At 39.1% G+C, this 23,341-nt stretch overlaps 1 protein-coding gene across 1 annotated transcript in view; it reads right to left on the bottom strand.

Moving 5' to 3' along the window:
* Positions 1 to 23,341, bottom strand: part of Phex (phosphate regulating endopeptidase X-linked) — a 231,668-nt gene that overhangs the window by 33,484 nt on the left and 174,843 nt on the right. Inside the window, exon 15 of the mRNA XM_060374873.1 lies at positions 19,601 to 19,659. Coding sequence (XP_060230856.1) covers positions 19,601 to 19,659 — 59 coding nt within the window. The remainder of the gene's footprint in view (positions 1 to 19,600; positions 19,660 to 23,341) is intronic.

Here is a 23,341-nt window from a genome sequence, read left to right as displayed (position 1 = left end):
AATCTAATTTAAAAATGTGGTACACAGCTAAACAGAGAATCCTCTGTAGAAGAATATAGAATGGCAGAGAAACACTTAGTCATCAGGGAGATGCAAATCAAAATGACCCTGAGATTTCTTTCCCCTTATACCCATTAGAATGGCTAAGATCAAAAACTCAAGTGACAATACCTGCTGGATTGTACAACCACTTTGGAAATCAATCTGGAGCTTTCTCAGACAATTAGGAATACCACTTCCTCAAGGTCCAGCTATACCACTCCTAGGCATATATCTAAAATATGCTCAAACATACAACAAGAACATTTGCTCGACCATGTTTGTAGCAGCTTTATTCGTAACAGCCAGAACATGGAAACAACCCAGATGTCCCTCAACGGAGGAATGGATGTAGAAATTGTGGTACATTTACACAATGGAATACTACTCAGCAATTAAAAACAAATTATGAAATTCGCAGGCAAATTTTGGGATCTAGAAAAGATCATCCTGAGTGAGGTATCCTAGAAGCAGAAAGACAAACACGGTATATACTCACTTATAAGTTGATATTAGACATATTATATAGGATAAACATACTAAAATCTGTACACCTAGAGAAGCTAATCAAGAAGGAGTACCCTACATCTCTGCAGGGGTTCTAGGTTATCTCCATGAATAGTCCTTGGTTGGAGTATGAGTCTCTGGAAAGTTCCCTGTGTTCAAGTTTTCTGGTTCTGTTGCTCTCCTTGTGTGGTTCCAGTCCTCTCCAGCTATTACTACTTCCCACTTCTTACATAGTAAAGGGAAGAGGGACTGCCTCTGACATAATCTGATTGGCCTGCTCTTTGATCACCTCCCCCTGAGGGGGGAGCAGCCTTACCAGGCCACAGAAGATGACAATGCAGCTACTCCTGAGGTGATCTGATAGACTAAGATCAGAAGGAAGGAGAAGAGGACCTCCTCTATCAGTGGACTTGGAGAGGGGCATGCATGAGGAAGGGGGAGGGAGAATGGGATCGGGAGGGGAGGAGGGAAGGGCTTATGGGGGAATACAAAATGAATAAAGTGTAATTAATAGTAAAAAAAATTAAAAAAAATAAAAAAAGGAGGACCCTCGGTAAGACGATCAAACCTTACTCAGAAAGACAAATGGGATGGAAAATGGAAGAAGGTGAAAACAGGAAACAGGGCAGGAGCCTACCACAGAGGGCCTCTGAAAGACTCTATCCAGCAGTATATCAAAGCAGAGGCTGAGAATCATAGCCAAACTTTGGAGAGAGTACAGGAAATCCTATGAAAGAAGGGGGAGATAGTGGGACCTGGAAAGGATAGGAGCTCCGCAAAGAGAACAACAAAACCAAAATATCTAGGCACAGGGTTTTTTTTTTTTTTTTTTTTTTTTTGTTTTGTTTTTTTTTTTTCGAGACTGATACTCCAACCAAGGACCATTCATGGATATAACCTAGAACCCCTGATCAGATGTAGCCCATGGTAGCTCAGTATCCAAGTGGGTTTCCTAGTAAGGGGAACAGGGACTGTCTCTGACATGAACTCAGTGTTTGGCTCTTTGACACCCCCCGCCCCTTGAATGGGAAGCAACCTTGCCAGGACACAGAGGACAACAATGCAGCCAGTCCTGATGAGACCTGATAAGCTAGGGTTGGATGGAAGGGGAGAAGGACCTCCCCAATCATTGGACTGGGGGAGGGGCATAGAAGCAGAAGAGGGAGGGAGGGTGGGGTTGGGAAGAATGAGGAAGGGTGCTACAGCTGTGATACAGAGTGAATAAACTGTAATTAATATAAAAAATAAAATTTTACCTAAAATAAAAAAGAAATTAGGGGTCATCAGTTGGGACATGAAAATTGCTGCAGTTACAAAGCACTTTTGGTTTTGTCTTTTTCGTTGTTGTTATAAACAGATTTCATTGTCACTGCTGCTATGATTAATAGTGGCTTTTTATCCAAGTTGGCATCTTGCAATAGTTTGATACATGCCAACCTTTCCATTTCCAGAAAGTATCACATTCTAACAGTTATGATTCCTGTCAAGAGATTCAGCAAGATGTCATAGCCATCTGCTGGCTTCTTGCAGGTTACCTCCTGTCACCTTATCTATCACCCTAGAGCAGACTAGCAGCAAGCAGCTTCTGAAATCTGCCGTCGATCTTGCAGCTTTCTTTGATGATCATTCTATTGTTTTTCTGCCTTGCTTATTTTTATGCCATCTCTCCCCTTTTCCAGAGTTATCAACCATCCCCATTTGCCCAGAACTAAAGAGAAGCTTTGGATGCACTATTTTTTAGTAGTTAAACTAGAATGGGCCCAGAAAAATGAGAAGAAATTAAAATCACCGCTTTCACCCACTAAGTCTGACCTTTTTTTTTTTTTGGCAGCTTTTATATGGCTCAATATTTCTCAACATTTGGCATCTTTCAAAGATATTTGCTGATTAAAATCTTACTAAGATCCAAGGTGATAGTACAAACCACCAGAGTTCATTATTTAGTAAAAGGGGCCAAACAGTTCCCACTTGTCACAAGAAATGGTGATGTTACTGCTCCAGCATAAACACAGTCTGAAAAGTTCAAATTCTGAAACAAAAGAAACACTAATCCCCACCTCCTCCCAGTATGAAGCTCTGCTTTGTCCTTTCATATAAAAAATTGCTGCTCTAGGCACTAAACAATGAAACTAGCATCAGTGATGCTTAGCCTAGTCCTGGGAATATGTTAGGTAAATATATATTAATGAATGCCTGTGTATTTTACTAAACCCATTTTATTTTATCATAATTTATTTTACAATGATTTCATCAGTAAACACATGACTGTAATTCCACTCATATAAGTTGTACCAAGACAAAACTCACAATTTCTTTGTTAGTCCTTTTTTCTAGCTAATAATTTTCTTTCAATTCTGTGACTTTCTTTAGGGTATATTCCTAGAAGTAGAGGAGTTGCTGAGTTAAATGGTATTTAATCAGAAGTTGCATCTTACAAAAGTTAAAACAACAACAACAAAAGCCCTTGCCTTTTAAAGAGGGAACAAGTGAGATTAGGAGCATCAAGATAAATTAGTAAGACTGACCCTGACTTCCTGTCTACCACTCTTGTGTTCTAGGATCTTGATGCTCACCTTCTAGCTAACAGTCAAGTAGTTCTCAGCCGGGACCCCACTCACACTTATATATTCAAATCAGATTGACCCTAACAATCCTTCCATGCTTTCTCTTACCAACCCTGCAGCAAACCTACCCAGTCCACTACAACAGAAACAGCATTCATAAATACCTCAGCAACAGGAGACTGAGGCCATACAGGCATTACAACCAAGTCTCACTCAATAATGGGATTCTAGGAGACTGTGGGCTTAGCACTTAAGGATACTTTTGTTTACTTATGAAGACTTCACAGAGCATTGTTCTTAGCTGTCTCCTGGGTCAGGCCTCAAAGACAGAAACAATCTTCAAACGCTTAAATCGGGTGCTTTTTAAGCATACCATCTGCCAGTGTTGGAAACAGTTGCAAGTTTGTTCATGACTTAACTTCATCTATCTCCACAATCTTTCTAAATCTCATTGTAAATTTTTGTGGAACAATCCCTTTCTGGGAAATACACTTCAATATTCTTTATAAGGCATCTTTTGGCATCTGTCTGTTAAGCAATCTACTTTCAATTCCTCCTTAAGCAATTCTAAAGGAGCAAGAAAATAGTGGACTTAAACACAGAGCTTGCAGTGAAACAGCATGCTTGGAGGTGGCAAAAATATAGTGTGTTCATCGTCAGAACACTTTAACATACATGTAATCACGAAGACATGGGTTCCATGTAAACTTCTGATACTTCCCCACCTCCTGGCTGATCTCACATTCCTATAGTTGTGCCATATCCAAACAGAAAGAAGGCCTCACTAGTAGAATTTGTGAAAGTATATATCATTATGATATCTAAGTACATATTTACATGTAAACCTCACCTAATTCTCACATTTCTTACCCAGTGTTTAACAGTACAGTGTAAAGATTTGAAAGAATACAATGAATTAGTTGGGCCACACTCCCAGACTTGCTGTGGTAGTTAATCTTAGTGGTCATTTTGATTGGATCTGGAATGAACTAAGAGATCCACTCTGTATACATAAGCTATTTCCTGGTTTGGATTCAGTAAAGAGGGAGAAGACCCTCTCACCGAGTGGTTGGTACTTTCCAGAAGCAGTCAAGTTTAAGATCGTCCAAGGGAAAAAAATATTGCTTTTTACCTGACTTCACTCCTTGCTGGTGAGAGCACCTACTTCATTGATGGTGCTGATGTTATTGCCACCATCCTTTGCTAACATCAAAGCCAAGCTTCTTCAGCCTTCCAACATGAGCTGAAGACCAGTGACTTTCTAGGAAATCTCCAGGCTTTTAGTGGCATGCTGAGACAAGTGAAGCATCTAAATTTATAAGCTGAACAATTACTGGGTTCTCAGCCTCTCCACTGTAAAGACAGCCATTGTTGTATCAAATAAGTCAACCTAATAAAATGGATGCATAGTACAAAGTTTATAGAACTATTAGGAAGATTAGACATAATAGACATTCAAGTAGTAGGCACAATAATGATTTCCCAGCATAGAGGAGTGCACAGTGTAACCACGATAGCCACTTGAAGTGAGTTTTTCAAGTTCGAATGGAAATGGTTTAAATCTGTATTGCATATTATCATTTTTCAGTTACTAGAGAATGATCCCTTGGGATTTCACTTACCCATACTGTAACTCCCTCTTAACAATGTCAGTGCCCAAGATTAGGTCCTCTCGATCTTTCTCTTGGACCATGTTCAAAACTGCTAGCTTGTCCAAGTAGCCTGCCTTTCCCCTCTTTGAACCATTTTCTTTAAGAATAAAACTAAAAAATTAAAATTGATTTTTTTTACTTCCCAAAGAAAATTACACCAATTCCCTGTTCTTCGACATGACATATAAGTCCATTGTCAGCTCCTCCCGCAAATCATATTGTTGCCAATGCTTTCTAAAGCCCCCAGGCAGCCTCTTTTCCAACATATGTGAGCATTCTCACAGTCCATTCTTGCACCATGTACAACTCAGCATGTTACTTTTGCAGTAGTCACTCCTTCCTACATGCCATAGCATTCATTTTCTGCCTAGAGAATTTTGTTTTCCCACAAAAGTCTTCTCAATCATCACTTTCACCAATAATCCAATTGTAACTCCTCCAGATTAAATTAGCCCTCTGCTGCAACTCCCAGAATACAATGAATATTCACTATGCTATCCTCTAAGTGTCCAGGTACTAAGCCTTTATCCAACTCGTCAGAAGTAAACAAGCTATGATTTTCCTACTATGAGCCAGATTTTCTTCTAAGTATTTAGTACATATTGTTTCATATTCACAATTCTATAAGAATTCATATAATCTCTGTTTTTGAAAAAAAAAACACTAAGAATTAAAGATATTTAAAATCTTGGCCAAGATTTCAAGTTACTAGTGACCAAGTCAAGATTCCAAATCAAATTGTCCCACTTGATAGCCCACAGTATTAACTACCATTATCATACCATGCTATATATGCCAGTTCAAGTCAATATCTGGCATGTTATAATGCTGTATAACAAATCAACTCCAAATATATTTTATTAAAACCATAAACACTATCTCACAGTTTCTCTGGGCCAGGAATTCAGAAACAGCTTTTGGAGGGATGTTCTGGCTGAAGGTCTCTTAGAAGACTGCAGTAAAAATTTCAGACTTTGTTCTACTCACCCAAATGCTTGGACTGAAGTATCTGCATGGTGCTAGAAATGGGAAGAAGGCTGCCAGAGTCTCACATGTGGGCCTCTTCACAATCTGCTTGAGTGCCTTTATGATGTGGTGGTTGGTTCTCCCAGAGTGGCAAATCCAAGAGAGCAAGATGGAAGTCTTATTGTCTTATATAACCTAGCTTCAGAACTCATACTCTGCTGTATATATAAAATTCCATTGGGTAGAAGGCTACACTTTAACTTACAATGGGAAGTAGCTTCAGAGAGCTGTAGATACCGTGAAATGAAGTTTACTCCAATTTCCTAAAATACTGAGAGCTAACATGTTCTAGATTAGGGCTTCTTAAACTTTTTCATTTATAACTGCTTTTCACCCAAGAAATTTTTATTTGACTCTTGGCATATCTATATGTGTGTCTATGTTTGTATACAAAATAGGTATTTACTGATAGTAAATATTAAAGACATTTATTATAAACAACTCTTTGGCATACATATATTTTTTACCATTTATTAAAAATGAAAACCTGCATGTTAATGAGAGGGGATGTAATTCTTTTTACATCAGAATTAAAGCCTGGATAAATATCTATAAAGGATATAAAACATTGTCAGCAGTTTTTCAGAGTTTTCAATTGTTTTTAATGTGGATTCATTTCATGTGTATGTGTGTATGTCAGTGCACCATATGCATGGGATGCCTGTGGAGGCCTGGAGAGGCATTTGATCCCCTACAACTAGAGTTAACATATATAACATACAAATCATGTGGCTGTGAGTTACCTAATTTGAGTGTTGGGAACTGAATCTGGGTCCTTAGAAAGTGTAACAAGCGCTCTTCACTGCTTGGTCATCTCTCTATATGTTGGTTTGTGTGTGTGTGTGTGTGTGTGTGTGTGTGTGTGTGTGTGTGTGATGGGTGTGTGCACATGTGTTGAAGTATATATGGAGACCATAGTTGAGATTGGGAGACTTCATGGATCTCTCTACACTTTATTTTATTTTCAGTGATTGAGTTTCTCACTGAAACTTGGGCTCATCAAGTAGGCTAAGCTGGCTGGAAGGTATGATGTACGAGGTTCAATCTCCATCTACCGTGCTTAGAAGTGGGATTATACACATGTGTCACCATGCCCAGGTTTTACATGGGTACTGGAGATCTGAAATCAGGTCATAATGCTTGCACAACAAACACATCACACTTATCCATCTTCTCAGACCCTCAAAGAACAATTTTTTAAATCATTTGTTCTATAGCCAGACACATTATCCATTATACCACTGGCTCAGTGCTTCAAAGAGTAATTTTTGAAAAATCAGGCCTTGTATTACACAGCACAATCCAAAAACATACTAACTTAATATATGCTGAAGAATGGTAGTAGGAAAACAGTAATTTTTTTCATAACTAAAATGTCCTATTTCTGTAATAGCAATGCAACATAAGAAATCACAGGCAAAAACATCTCATATTTACTTCATATTTAATATTGAATTAATTAGATTTTGTCAGTGTTTGGAACTCTTACTGTTCTATGGTCTTGCAACACATTTAAATATACAAGCAACAGGTAAATTGTGTTCTGCATAATGAGAAATTTGTGTTAATCACTGATGTGTCTCTATAGCTCCATAATTATGGAATGCTCTTTCCAAATTCTAGCTATTTGCCTTGTTTCCTTATGTCTCCAAATGGAGCATCAAATTAATTCAAGATTTTAGTTCCATTAAATCGCAGTAGAAGCCACTAACCTGGCTTCCATTCTATGTTTTCAGCAGATCTAACAAAACGAGAAATTCTCCCAGTTTGCATAGTGATATCCTTAACAGGAAAACAAATCTATGTTTGATTTCAAGATTAACTTTGTATTTGATGCCAGCATAAACCCGGCCTCTGGGCAAAGGCTTATTATCTTCTTTAGCATAATATCTGTAATTAAAGTGGGGCAACAAAATCTCTTGGGTATAACAGTAAAGATAATAAAACTGTTGGGTTTAGCCCATGGGCCATGCGTGTTTTCAAGCCAAGATTGTATTTGCTTAAGATAATTGTTTAATTTGATTTCAGATTTACAAATATAAAAACTAAATGCTGAAATGAAGCATACTACAAATTCACAGTGACATGAAGACGTATAACAAACTTTATTCTAAAGACCAACCCATATTACTAGAAATAAAAATTGGGTAGGAGCAGCTCACTCTTACATCATAGTTAAAGAACTATGGACTGTGTCAGATTTGCCTTAGTAGTTCCCAGGAGCCAATTCTCTCATACATAGGCTTCACTGCAACTATAGCCCATGAGTTGATCCAGTCTGCTGTCTGTTGTGTAAATAAAGCTTGACTGAAGCCCAGCCGTGCTCACTTGGCTTATAGATTATCTGTTACTACAGAGGCAGAGTTCAGAAACTGAGGCTGTGTGGCAAATCTGAAAACATTTGTGGTCTGGTAATTTACAGAAAATGTTTTCCTTATTTGTACCTCCAAAAATTTGGCCTTAGTCAACCTTCTTAGATGGCCAGGATATCTAAGTCTACTATCTGCTATTCCAAATATCTTTATGAAGAAAAGAGAAAGACATTGCTACTTATATTGAGGCATTACTTACCCAGAATAAGGCAAATATTTTGTGTGTAGTACTGGGAATGGAACTCAGAGCCTCATATATACTAGGTAAGCACCTTGACACTGAGCTATATCTACAGCACATCCAAGGCACAGGCTGTAACATATACTACCCATACAACCATTGCTCAGTTTAAGACAGAACTGCACATTTCCTCTCAGTCAATACCCCCAATAAAGATTGATACTATTTTAACTTCTATCATACAGATAATTTTTTTTCTGCTCCTGATTTGTATACCCATGGGATACAATAGTATTTCTTCCGTTGCATGGTTTCTTTCATTCAACATTATGTCAGTGGTAAACACATAGTGCTCATATCATAGCATGTTCTTCTTCATTGCTGTATGAGTAACACTCAGTTGTACAACTAAAGCACAATGTATTAACCTATTCTTCTGTTGGTAAACATCAGGGTTGATCCAAGGGATGCCTGGCATAACAGTTTGAGAAATACAAATTTTGATGTTGGCCATGTGTTCGCAGTTTACAAATCTATCCTCCAAAACACTTCCAGAACACTCTATGGGCTGTCCATCATGCAGCAAACAGGACAGTAAGCGCCAGAAAGTCCAATTCCATGATACTACATAATTATACCAATGGAGTCAACATTCAAGCTCTCCCTCTGAGGCTTTTACTTTGTCCCTTTGAAAAGTGGTATAATAAGTTTTATAGTTGTCACAAAGTTAGGAAAATTTAGGCTGAGGCGTTAATGATCTCAGTTCCTTGCTCTCCTCTTTAACTGAATTAACAACTTAAATGTAATTAAGATTGGTGATAGCTCTTTACTACAATGTCCAATATAACAGATTTATATCAGCAAATCCCACTACACTCATGTCTCAAGACACGGATACCCACCTTGACATGGCCAGAAAGTAAGTATTAACCACTCTGCAAAAATAACTAAACATCAAAAGACAGCCCCAACCTCAGGGTGCTGCACCAAAGCATGAATTAAGAAAGAATAACAAGTCTATAAGTTTTCCTGCTTTCTACTCAAGTCTTTACTGCATGTAACAGCAGACTTAATGGCATAAATCAGAAAATGATAATGAGACATGAAGAAAATTTTCATAAATCATGTTACTAAGTATAGTTACATCATAGATGTGAAACCCAATTAAACAGATGGCCACATGCTGTCAGAATTAGCCCCTAATCAATAAAGATGTTCATTTTAGAAAATCACCTCAATTTTTCTCTTCTTCAGTGAAGCACAGAGGAGGCAGCTGGGAGTGGATGGGGGAGTCCCAGGAAACCCAGTGGGGAAATATGTAAAAAGAAATTCCACCTGTCTTAATTCGTAGTCCAGAAAATCAGAAATGAAAGAGGGGGGAAAAATCACCCAAAGGATTCCTTGTCATCTTGCCTAGTAATGTAATTTACAATGAGAGCATGCACTGGTCATTAGGAAAATAGAAACAGCTTGAATCTCTTAATTAAAATACTGCTTCAAATTGTTTGCTTTAAAACCCCTCTGCACACGAGATTTCTAGAATCCATTGTGTTACCCTGAAACGGCTACTTCCTCAGAAATGTTCGGATAGGGCCAGCCCTTCCCAGACAAGAAAAAGGCATAGCAATGGGAAACCCCGGAGACAGAACTATTAATAGACACACTTATTTCCCCAAAGGAGCAGTAAGCCTTTAGTGACATTTGAAAGAAATGGAAAGACCAGTGAAGAGACAATCTCATCACCCTTTTCTTGCGTAAGAGCTGACCTATTACACTTACTAGCTATTACACTTACTAGACTGGTGACAATTAAGTCTGTAAATACCAAGAGCTGATGAAAGTGAGGAGCAAAAGAAACACTGTTGGAATTTCGAACACCCACTCTTAAAAGCATCTGGCGATAGCTGGTAGCGAACTGGCATACTTTCCCCACAAGCAGTTTCACCCTGAGGGATATCCCCTGACTGACTTCAGACGACAATTTGCATAAAACTCTTCAGAGAAGCCCTGCTCCTAGGAGTGAACATCTGCGAGGGAGGAGACTAGAGAGGGTGCTCCAGAGCAGAACAGAGAATCTGGGGGTATGATCAGACAACTGAATGCTATACATCGACGTATAGTGAAATGAAAAGAAAAAGAAGCTGCCACAGGCTACATACATATGCCTCAAAAATAATGGGGCTAGAAAGATGGCTCAGTGCTTAAGATCACTGGCTGTTCTTCTAAAGGATCCAGGTTAGATTCACAGCACCCACTTGACAGCTTACAACTATCTGTAACTTTAGTACCAGGGGATCTGATGCCCTTTACTGGCCTTTGCACATGCCAATCAAGCTCATGGGGCACAGACACACATGTAATTAAAACGCCTATACACATGAATCAAGTTTTAAAAAATAATGATATGTTGATTGAAAAACCACAACTAGGGCTGGAGAGATGGCTCAGAGGTTAAGAGTACCGGCTGCTCTCCCAGAGGTCCTGAGTTCAATTCCCAGCAAACACATGGTGGTTCACAACCATCTGTAGTAAGATCCGGTGCCCTCTTCTGGCATGCAGGTGTACATGAAGTCAGAACGCTGTATACATAATAAATAAATAAATCTTTATATTAAAAAGAAAAAGAGAAACCACAACTTCTGAAGACTGTCTATAGCTTGACAAATTTTGGTTATGTTGAAAGTAATACGATTTAACACGCCTACATAAATTGTTAACTTTTTAGTTTTTAGAAGATAAACATAGCCCATCACAAATGGTGTATGCTTTTATCCCAGTACTTGAAATAGAGACAGAGAAAGGCAGTAGTCTCTATGAGTGCTAGGCCAGCATGGTCTAGGTAACAGGCAGCAAACCAGTCAAAGTTAGATGGTGATAGCTCCCAAAAATAATAAATCAAAAAAGCTGTTGGTTATCTCTGTGGTGATGTGGGGAGAGTAGGATGGGGAAGTAGACTAGCAGCTCAGATGACACTGGTAAGGTTTCAGCTCTTCACTGAATCATGTTTTAATTGGCACATGTCCATTTTCCTTCCCCTTAGATACTTTCTAACTTAACAAGGGCCACCACGCCGCATAGATTCTTTTGAATGTACTAAATATTATATAATAAAAAAATGTCACATTAAACTTTAATGTCACTTCAGAACCCCAAAGACAGACTTGGAGGAAGTTCCTTGACCTAATTGTCCCTTTTCCCAATGTTAGCATATTAAATAAATCGTTTTCTACCTATCATTAGTAATTTGGCTCTTTTATTAGACTTATTGTGGACCAATGGCTGAACCTGGCTTAGGGCACAGGCTGTGAAACTTCAAGCTCAGTAATAATATGGGAACAAATGGACAAAAAATACATTTAGAGAGTGTCTGTCCCTCCTAACAAGCTGACCCCCAAATGGAAATGAAAGATGAAAAAGCCCAGCTATGGCTGGAGTCATTTTACTCTGAGGACATTTTCCCATCTTTCTACTTCAGCTGGCATTAGCTGCCTTTTATTTCTACTTGATCAAGCAGAAAAAGATGAGTATTTGGACATTGTTTTGGATTCCCAAGAAAGTTTGACCTTTATTGCTATGAGAAAGGTGGGAGGAGAGAGAGAGAAAGAGAGACAGAGACACAGAGACAGAAAGGGTAAGAGATAGAGAGACTGAAAGACACACAGAGGCGGGAAGGGGGAGGGAGGGAGGGAGAGAAATAACAGCATCTACAGACATAGAAGTACAGCTTCTAACAAGGGAACCCAAAAATTTTTGAGATACTAGGGCATTACTCACAGGTTGTGAAGAATAGACTTCAGGATTCCCCTAGAGCTACTCTGACAGATGAAGAGCCATTCATCTTTTAGATTCAAATCACTCCTTTCTGAAGTCTCCCTGTTCAGGATAGCCCAGTTAGTTCTCCTTTAAGGTGTTCTCATGGCACCTGTGCTTCTTGTCTGACAACCATACCCCAGAATCCCACCAAATGGGTATAGAGATTACTCCAAAGCGCAAACATGAGCCACAGAATAAAGAATTGTACCTGAACTTCCCTTGTCTGCTAAAAATAAAAAGCAGGATAGCACAAAACACCTTAAGGCAATGTAGCCTTAAGCACCAGAAAAAATATTGTATAAATAAACCTCATAAGAAGTCCTTACCTCTCTGTCTTTTCTATGATGGGTATACACACTTCACCACAAACTCATCTGGGGACACCTGACTATGTAATACAATGCTCTTCATTTAAAATGTTCTATTAAAATAAGCAAGCTGAGTCAGTAAGACAGCTCAGTGGATAAAGACGCTTGCTGCTAAGCCTCATAACCTGAGTTCAGTCTCCACACTCCACAAGGTAAAAAATGAAACTAACTCCTACAAGTTGTCCTCTCACTTCCATAAATATTCCATGCCATACCCACACCCCCTATATAAATATAAATAAATGTAAAACATAAATAAAAACATTTTAATAAAAATGATAGAATGAAAAATCTAAGTAGTATACCATTGTTCCATAGAAATTTTATATATAATGTATTTAAATAAATATAATACATTTTAATTGTGATTGAGATCTCAACTCAGAGTCTCAAAGTCTCCATGTAACATACACAGCTTGGTTCTCAACTTGGAACTTTGGACCTAAAGAAAGCAACAACATTTTCAGCATAATGAATATTTACATACTAAGAAGTGACACTGAAAATATTTAACAACTTCATTGGTTATATTAATTAATGGATATGTGAAAGATTAGCACCATCTGCTTGGTTTTCTTTCATTCATTACTCTTAAGACTATTAGGCAACTCTAGTACTAAACGTAATCCTCCAGCTGCAATGTAGGCCACAGAGTCTTATAAGGTCCAGGTCCAACTTGGACAACCTATGGCATATGAGTTGACTAGCCATACCTTAGACCTGATGCCTCACTGAGAAGAGCTCCTAGAGTCACTATCAAAAGTAAATGGGGGCATGAACCATGCATATAACTTGAGGAAAATTGAGGGAAACAAACAAACAAGTGTAAATGCCCTCAGGGAAGTATATGTGACCCCTGTGTTGTAGGGACAGAAAGAAAGCCAGTCTGGCTGGACTGACAAAGAGATGGGAGTGGAGTAAGCAAAGGCAGTGAAATGACAGTGCTGGGGGTGGAGAAAGAGCTCAGTTGGCAGAGTGCTTGCCTAGCAGGCACCGGGCCCTGAGTTGCAGCCCCTGCACTTCGTACGCCTTCTATGATGGTATACACACATATAATTACAGAATTTAGGAAATGGAGGCAGACGCATCAAAATTTCAAGGTCAATCCTCAGCTACATTGGTAGTTTGAGTCTAGTCTGGGATACATGAGACCTTACCAGGAAAAAAAAATGAGGTTTCAAGGTCATTGCAAATATTTGTTAAGCTCAGTAAGATGAGATATGGATAAAAGATTTGAAGACAGGGGTGATATGATATAACCATCAACAGATCAGTCCAGAGGAAATGAGACAGAAGCAGGAAGGTCAGTGAGAAGGCTCTTCCTATCATCCAGTTTAGAGACAGTGGCAACAAGAGCAAGGATGGTGAATCTTATAAATTCTATCGTGTGTACAACAATGTAGAAATTATATTGAAAGCACAAGATTAGATGTTCTCACTAGAAGAGGGAACAAAGATGGAGAATGGGAACAAACAGAACAGGAACCAGACTGAAATTTAAGGCATGCCATCATGGAGACATAGAGGAAAATCAAAAAGTGTCAGGAAACCTTGCTGCTAAGGTCGAAGTCCACCATGACTGGAAACTCCTGAGCTCCATTTGTTTGCAAAGCTTTCTCTTCTTTACCTGAAGAATGTCCTTAGGGAGATTACAGGTTCAACTCCCTTTCTCCCAATAAGAACCAGTTCAGCTACAGATTTTAGTATGTTTATCCTATAATATATGACTAATATCCACTTATAAGTGAGCATATACCATGTGTGTCTTTCTGTTTCTGGGATAGCTCACTCAAGATGATCTTTTCTAGTTCTCACCATTTGTTTGCAAATTTCATGATTTCCTTGTTTTTAATTGCTAAGTAGTGTTCCATTGTGTAAATGTACCACAATTTCTGTATCCATTCCTCCTCCATTGAGAGACATCTAGGATGTTTCCAGATTCTGGCTATTATGAATAAAGCTGCTGTGAACATGATTGAGCAAATGTCCTTGTTGTATACTTGATCATATTTTGGATATATGCCTAGGAGTGGTATAGCCCTATCGTGAGGCAGCACTATTCCTAATTGTCTGAAAAAGCACCAGATTGATTTCCAACAAGGAGGACCCTAGGAAAAATGCTTAATCCTCATTCAGAAGGGCAAACAGGATAGACATAGGAAATAGGAGAAGAGAAGGAACAAGAGAAGAGCCTTCCACAGAGGATCTCTGAAAGACTTTACCCACCAAGGAAGTGAATGAGATTGTGAGACCGATACCCAAACTTTGGGCAGAGTGCTGGAATCCTTATCGATGAAGAGAGAGGTAGAAAGACCTGGAGGTGACCAGGAATTCCACAAGGAAAACAACAGCCAAAATATCTGGTCCCAGAGGGGCCTGCAGAGACCGATACTCCAACCAAGAACTGTGTGTGGAGAGGACCTAGAACCCCTGTTCAAAGGAAGCCCATAGGCTGCTCAGTTTCCAAGTGAGTTTCCCAGTAAGAGGTACAGCAGCTGTCTCTGACATGAACTCAGTGGCTGGCTCTTTGGTCACCTCCCTCTGGGGGGTGCAGTCTTGCCAGGCCACAGAGGAAGATGATGCAGTTGGTCTTGATGAGATCCCATAAGCTAGTGTCATATAGAAGGGGAGCTGGTCCTCTCCTCTCAGGGTTCTAGGGAAATGGCATAGGAGGGAGAAGAGAGAGGCAGGGTGGGACTTGGAGAAGACAAGGGAGGGGGTACAGCAGGGATACAAAGTGAATAAATTATAATAAATATATATTAATTTAATTTAATTAAAAAAAACAGGTTCAGCAAACACCTGAGAATCCTGGAATGCCTCTCTGTGTAAATGAGGTATCTCAGGACCTCAGCCCTCCAGCAAAAGATCTATACCCACCCTAGATGTCACTACTTCCTCCCCCAAACTTCTATATAATCCTCATTCACCCCAAATAAAATTGATCTGCCTCCCGGAAGCTGGTCCTGAAAGTCATCATTTTCTTCCAGGCCACTGAATCTCCAGTTCATGGTTTCTGCTCCCTTGTTCCTGGGGATCAGTGGCCACCAAACCCCAGAAAGCCAAAAATAAATTAATTAATCATTAAAAAAAGTTTGATGTGGAGCAGTAAGTTCTCTCCACAGAGGTAGCACCACAAACCTAAATATGATATATTTCCTTCTCATGAATGTCTTTTACTACAAGTGGATATGACTGTAAACAACATAAAGAATTATTTTGCATGTTTTTCAACTTTAATAAGAGGGATCATATTCCATTTATTTTCTTAAGTTGCTGATTGGCTGTACAACCTAACCTAATCATTAGTGAAATCTATGTTAATAAGTGTCATAATAGACCATCTAACTTTCACTTATTTTAATTTTTAAATTTTTAATTATTACAATGTATTCACTTTATATCCCCACTGTACCTCCTCCCTCACCTCTTTCTGGTCCCACCCACCCTCCCTCTTCTCCCCCTATGCCCTTTACCTAGTCCCCTGAAAGTGGAGGAGGACCTCCTCCCCTTCTATATGATCCTAGCTTATCAGGTCTCTTCAAGGCTGTCTGCATCTTCTTCCTCTTTGCCCTGGCAAGGCTGTACCCTCAAGGCAGAGGTGACCAAAAAGCCGGCCACTAAGTTCATGTCAGAAACAGCCCCTGTTTCCCTTACTAGGGAACCCACTTGGAAACTGAGCAGCATATGGGCTTCCTTTGAACAGGGGGTCTAGGTCCTCCCCATTCATGGTCCTTGGTTGGAGTATCAGTCTCTGTAGCCCCCTCTGCCCCGGGCCCAGGTATTTTGGCTCTGTTGTTCTCCTTGTGAAGTCCCTGTCCCCTCCTGGTCTTTCTATCTCCCTCTTCTTCCATAAGGATTCCAGCACTCTGCCCAAAGTTTGGCTATGAGTCCCAGTATCTCCTTCAATACCCTGGTGGGTAGTCTTTCCGAGGGCCTCTGTGGAAGGCTCCTGTCCTGTTCCTTATCTTCTCCTACTTCCGATGTCTATCCTGTTTGCCCTTCTGAATGAGGATTAAGGCCCTTCTAGGGTCCTCCTTGTTGTTTAGCTTCTTTAGGACTGTGGATTTTAGTATGTTTATCCTATATTATATGTCTAATATCCACTTACATGTGAATTTATACTATATGTGTCTTTCTGTGTTTAGGTTACCTCACTTTCACTAGATCAAAAATTCAAGGGATGATGCATGCTGGAGAGTTTGTGGAGAAAGGGGAACCTTCCTCCATTGTGGTGGGAATGTAAACTTGTACAACCACTCCTCAAGATCCAGCTATACCACTGCTACGCATATATCCAAAATATGCTCAAGTACACAATAAGGACATTCGCTCAACCATGTTTGCAGCAGCTTTATTCGTAATAGCCAGAACCTGAAAACAACCCAGATGTACCTCAATGGAGGACTGGATACCGAAATTGTGGTACATTTACATAATAGAATACTACTCAGCAATTAAAAACAAGGAAATCATGAAATTTGCAGGGAAATGGTGGCATCTAAAGAAGATCATCCTGAGTGAGGTATCCCAGAAGTATAAAGACACACAAGGTATATACTCAAGTGGATATTAGACATATAATACAGGATAAACATACTAAAATCTGTACACCTAAAGAAGCTAAATAAAAAGGAGGATCCTGGGTAAGATGAACAATCCTCACTCAGAAAGACAAAAGGGAAGGACATTGGAAAAAGGAGAAAACAGGAAACAGGGCAAGAGCCTACCACAGAGGGCCTCTGAAAGACTCTTCTCAGCAGTGTATCAAAGCAGATGCTGAAAATCATAAACAAACTTTGGGCAGAGTGCAGGGCATCTTAGGAAAGAAAGGGGAGATAGTAAGACCTGGAGAGGACAGGAGCTCCACAAGGAGAGCAACAGAATCAAAATATCTGAGCACAGGGGTGTTTTCTGAGACTGAAACTCCAACCAAGGACCATTCTTGGATATAACCTAGAACCCCTGATCAGATGTAGCCCATGGCAGCTCAGTATCCAAGTGAGTTCCCTAGTCAGGGGAACAGGACTGTCTCTGACATGAACTCAGTGGCTGGCTCTTTGATCACCTCCCCCTGAGGGGGAAGCAGCCTTGCCAGGCCACAGAAGAGGACAATGCTGCCAACCCTAATGAGACCTGATAAGCTACAGTCAGATGGAAGGGGAGGAGGAACTCACTTATCCATGGACTTGGAGAGGGGCATAGGAGGAGATGGGGGAGGGAGGGTGGGATTGGGATGGAATAAAGGATGAAGCTATAGCTGGGATACAAAGTAAATAAACTGTAATTAATATAAAGGAATAAAGGAATAAAAATTTAATTTAAAAAAAATCCAACTATACCACATATATCCAAAATATGCTCACGTACACAACAAGGAATTATGCTCAACCATGTTTGTAGCAGCTTTATCTGTAATAGCCAGAATCTGGAAACAACCCAGATTCCCTCAAAGGACGAACAGATACAGAAATTGTGGTACATTTACACAGTGGAATAGTACTCAGCAACTAAAAACAAGGAAATCATGAAATTTGCAGGCCAATGGTGGGAACTAGAAAAGATCATCCTGAGTAAGGTAACTTTCACTTTTGTATGCTATTACTCTGTATGAATATGCCACCTTAGTTCATTTCCATGAACTGGGACACATAAGTTATTTCCCTTTCCTTATGTCCTCAATAACCCTTCCACATGCATTCATACATGGGCTTCGTTTTGCCTTGTTTTGTGTTCTGTGTGGAAGATTCCTCAAACATTAGCATTCAGGGGATACAATTGGAAGTTTTATTAAAACAAATTTCTGAGCCTCACATCTAAAGTTTGTGTATAAGCTAAAGCCTGAGAAGTTGCACTTGTAACAGGCTCCCCTATGGTGTTTTTGTTGACAGTTCGAAGATGATACTACGAATCAAAACCCTGGCATAGGTCAGAAATGCAGATGATTTTCACTGATATGCAGTCACCTCTCTGGCTTTCCTACACTTTGTCAACTTGCCTTGCAATATGAGTAGCCTAATTTATGTTTTAGTCCATAGCAGGATCTTTCATACCAGTGCTGGATGCTGTCAGATTTTTAATTCTTACCTTATTGAAGAACCTCAACCATTTAAAAAGTTAACCATAGCATTTGTTCTGGCTTTAGTTTTGATCCTGTGATAAAACACCTTTACCAAAAGCAACTTTGTAGTAGAGGGTCATGTTTGGTTTAGAGTTCCTAACCATGGCCCATCATTGAAGGAAGGCAGGCAGGAACTTGAAGGTAGGTCTGCTTGCCATTCTACACAGGCTTGCCTCTGGTAGAAGAACTCACTTCACAGGTAATGAAGTATAGGAGGAAACGGAAGATTCTGCTTGCTAGCTGACTTGAAGGCTGGTTCACTAATATCTGCCTAGGAATGATACTGCCCACAGTAGGCTGGTCTGCTCTCTCTCCCTCTGTCTCTCTGTCTCTCTGTCTCTCTCTCTCTCTCTCTCTCTCTCATATGTGTGTGTGAAATTGAAAGTTCTGCTGCTGAAACCAATTTCTCTCATATATAAATCAATAGAGGCTATCCTCTTAGATAACTCTAAACTGTAATCTGACACTTAAAGCTAACCAGGCAATAAATATAATTACACATACAGATATAAACATCCTATAAACATTACATCCTAGGGTTAATTAGAACATAGTCAAGCTTCCAAAATAAAAATTGCCCCCAGTTAGCTGCCATTTTCCCATCAAATCTAGAATAGGGTGGACAAGATCATCAATATGGTTATGAAAGGAAAAAAATGTATTGCTTTTACTGGAAAACGTCATTGTGGTTCTGCTTAATATAGTTTAAAAGCCAATGGTGATGTAAATTCTGCTTATTATAGTTTAAAAGCCAATGTTGAAGTAAATTTTTTCTTATGTACTAATAAAAATAAGGAAGTGAAAGTCCTGTACATTGAAAACAGAAGAAATTGAAGAAAATGATAGGAGATAGAAAGATGTTGAAATATTGGAAAAAATTAATATTGTGAAGATGGCCATCCTATTAAAAGCAAACTAAATGATAAATGCAATCCCTATCAAGAATCTGGTACTCACGTATCTGGTTGGTGGATGCACTGTAAAAGGCATTGACCGTTGTTGGATTTGTAAACCACCTGCAAAAAGAAAGACAAAGGTCACAGGGTAGCTATCATTATCCAGATAGAAAAACAGTAACCATAAAATAACACAGATACTGCCACAAGGAAAAATTATTGCCTCATTTGGAGTCCCTACTCTGTTGAATGAGCAACCTTATCAGAAAGTGAGCACAGTTTGTCAAGACTATATTAATTAACAGGGCTGGAGAGATGGCTCAGTGGTTAAACATACTGGCTGCTCCTCCAGAGGACACTGGTTCAATTCCCGGCACCCACATGGCAGTTGGTTAATAACCATTTGTGACTCCAGTTCCAGGGAATCTATAATGCACAGACATACACCCAGGCAAAACACCTAAACACATGCAATAAAAATAAATATAACTTAAAAAAGAACATTAGTAATGTCTGTCTTTTCATTAACAAGAACAATAAACAAATGAAAAATCAACATGAGTACATCTGGAAATAACGAAAGTTCTACAACCAGCGGTGCTCCCTCTAAAGATGGAAACACAGCAGCTACCTTTCTAGCTTACAGCACTCCTGACCTGTCTATGGAACCATTTTAGATTGGTACTAACACAGAGGTTCATTTAAAGGTCAATGAAAAATATAAAACCATGCTACCAGAGGGCCTACCCATTCCAGTGAAAAGCTTTCTGATTTCAATTGTAAATGTCCGAACTGTCTCTATAACTAGCAGGGTTTTGTTGGATCAGTCACCAATTTTTCCAGGGCTGGTTTTCTAGTGAAGGTACTAGACTAACAGGATGGCTCCACAGGCGAAGTGCTTACCCTGCAATCTTGATGACCTGAGTCAAATCCCTTAGAACCTATCGTAGAAGGAGAAAACCCACTTCTGAAAGCTGTCTTCTGACCTCTGTGTGGATATCATAGAATGTGCACACTTTTACTTACCATCACACACACACACACACACACGTAATAATAATGAGGTTAAAAGTGATAACAATAAGAAATTAAAGGTATTGCATTAAGAGATATTAGGGTTCCTTGTAACTATGAACAGTCAACACCCTTATATTAAATACATAGGTTACTTAGATCAGAATGTAGCACTTTTTCTGTTAAAAAAAATTAGAGTGTAAACACTTCAGGCTTCATGGATGAAGAAGCAAAACTGAAATATTAAAAACACAGGAAAGACAAAACTTTCCATAACTAATTATTGATAAATTTCAAATAGAGTCATAAGTACCATTTTTATTCATGAAAATGACAGAATTATTTTAAGGTAAGATATTATTTCGATTGATTGTGGTTCAACTTATGGCTTATCATCTTCAGGCTAATTTCAAATGTTCATCTCTAAATTCACTCTTGGTTCACGGGCTATGTAAAATAGGTACCAGATGATATTTAGCTCAGTCACTCACTGCCTTTTATGATTAAATGCAGACAATTCCTTTTAAGCTAAATTGCTAAATAAATAAATAAACTTGTATACTACTGAGTGTTTAGTTTAGTGGTTCAACACATGCTTAGCATTCATGAGGCTCAGGATGAAAAAAAAAGTATAAATCCCTTTTCAAAATAATGATATTATTGTTCTTTGTCTAATAGAAAAATGCCAGAGTAACAAATTAATGTATATAGGAACCCAACTCTTGATTCTCATCTGTCCAGTCATACATTCCTCTTACTTGTGGAAAAGCCTCTGAATATGTCATCCTATCATTGGTCACTGAATACCTTGTTATGTTCTAAGCACTTTGTCATTAGCCCATTTAGAGAGGACAATGAAATTTAGAAGCATTACATACTTATGCAAAGTCTTCCCTTTTGGATTTTAAAGTAGTTCTATTAGGCTTTGTATTACTCTAAAGACAGTTGCAGAAATCAAGGGAGTGTCTTGTCTTTTGTCAAATCAACTTGATAAGTGATTCAATTAGACAATGGTGTTTATCAAAACAGTTACTGACTGGCCTACTTTGTTGAGGAAACACATAGAGGAGAGAGTATCTTTGTTATCCCCAACATTCTGTCTGTAGTGACTAGAATTATTGTCACAGTCTAATCCCTGAGATCCTGCCATTACACAGCAAAAAGAACTTTGCAGATGTAATTAAGGTTAAGGATCTGAAAATAGGAAGCTTATCCTGGATTATCCAGGTAGGCTGATCTAATCACATGAGCCCTTAAGAGCAGGCAACCTTTTTCAGCTAGAATGAATAGATGAAACAGAGGACTAGAGGTCATAATAGGTTACTTGCAGATGTGAAGTCAGGAAGATTGGACGGGTGAGGGGGAATTCACACACTGCTACTGACTCTTAGACGGAGAGGCCATTGTTCAGAGAGGTCAGAACCCAAGGTCTGAAACCACAGGAAATGAATTCAACCATAATATGGTGGTACAATGATTGCAATAATGCATATTCCTACAGACTGTCCCGTCTCTTCCCATCATTTCTCACTCACTGCCTGTTCATGACATAAATTTTCAAACCATTCGAGTGCGAACCATACACTCACATGTTCCTAACTGCTGACAGAGATAACCACTGGCTGAGGGTCATTTCAGAGAAGCTTGTAAAGCATCAATAAGCGTTGATAAAGCACCCTGTCTCACATATATGACCTACTCATTGCTGACCCCTATCCAATCCTCAGAGTTGCTCTTTACTCTTGGGTCCACTTGGAGCCTTAATTGTCCCAGGAAGTGAGGTTAAGTATCTGTACCAGCAGGTCCTATCAGTTGTTGATGTTTTTGTTTCTTCTGTTTGTTTAGAAACAATGCCAATCCATCTGTGAAATATTTCATGCAGCTCCTTTATTATTTCCAAGTTTGTTATATATTCAGTTTTACTGTTCTCTGAGGTAAACTTTGAATTTCTGTTTAGAAATGATTTCTTCCTCTTCCATTAAGATATGGAATCTAAATTCAGTTCCTTTCTATTATGGACTAATCTTGCTGATTCACTGTTAAAGAAAGTGATGAAATGAAGCTGGGAAAGAGCTGTTAGAGTGTTTGCCTCACATGCAGGAAGCACTGGGTTCCATCCCTACCCCAGCATAGGCTGGACAATGGTGGCATACATTTATAATCCAAGGCACTTAGAAGGTAGAGCCCAGGGGATAATCCTCAACTACATACCAAGTTTGATGTCAGGCTGAAATACATGAGACCCTGTCTCAAAAAATAAAGAAATAAAACGAACAATATTTATTTTTTAAACGATTCTTAGGGACTTCCAAGGGCAATACACTGATACACAAAAGAACAGCCACTCTCCTTTCTTCCCTCCCCTCTCTCAAGAAATCTTCTATTCGACTTTCTTCATCAGCTAACACTCTGTTAAGAAGTTTCACGTATAGAGAGGCCGTACATAGGTGTTCTAGCCAATTAGCATCAATGAATAGGAAATATATCAATGAGTAGGCAAAGCACCAATATAAGAGAACAGACCCAGACACTATCTTACTGCAGTTACATAAAAGACCATGCACAATAACCTCAGAGCTAAGCCTAGTAATCACCCCTAGAATCAGACTATGTAAAAGTTAAATGATTATCATTGCTTTGAGCACCTAATATGGGGGATGATTTGTTATGCAACAACAAATAAGTGAAATATGGAACAGTTGACTCTCCACAGATTAAGTCTTACCTAACAGGCTGGATTTTCCCAGAAAACAGTTTTATGTGCCAATATGATGGATCGTAAAAATGT

The sequence above is a fragment of the Meriones unguiculatus genome, chromosome X (assembly GCF_030254825.1).
Source record: "Meriones unguiculatus strain TT.TT164.6M chromosome X, Bangor_MerUng_6.1, whole genome shotgun sequence".
Classification (NCBI taxonomy): Eukaryota; Metazoa; Chordata; class Mammalia; order Rodentia; family Muridae; genus Meriones; species Meriones unguiculatus.
This window is presented reverse-complemented; position numbering and strand designations above follow the sequence as displayed.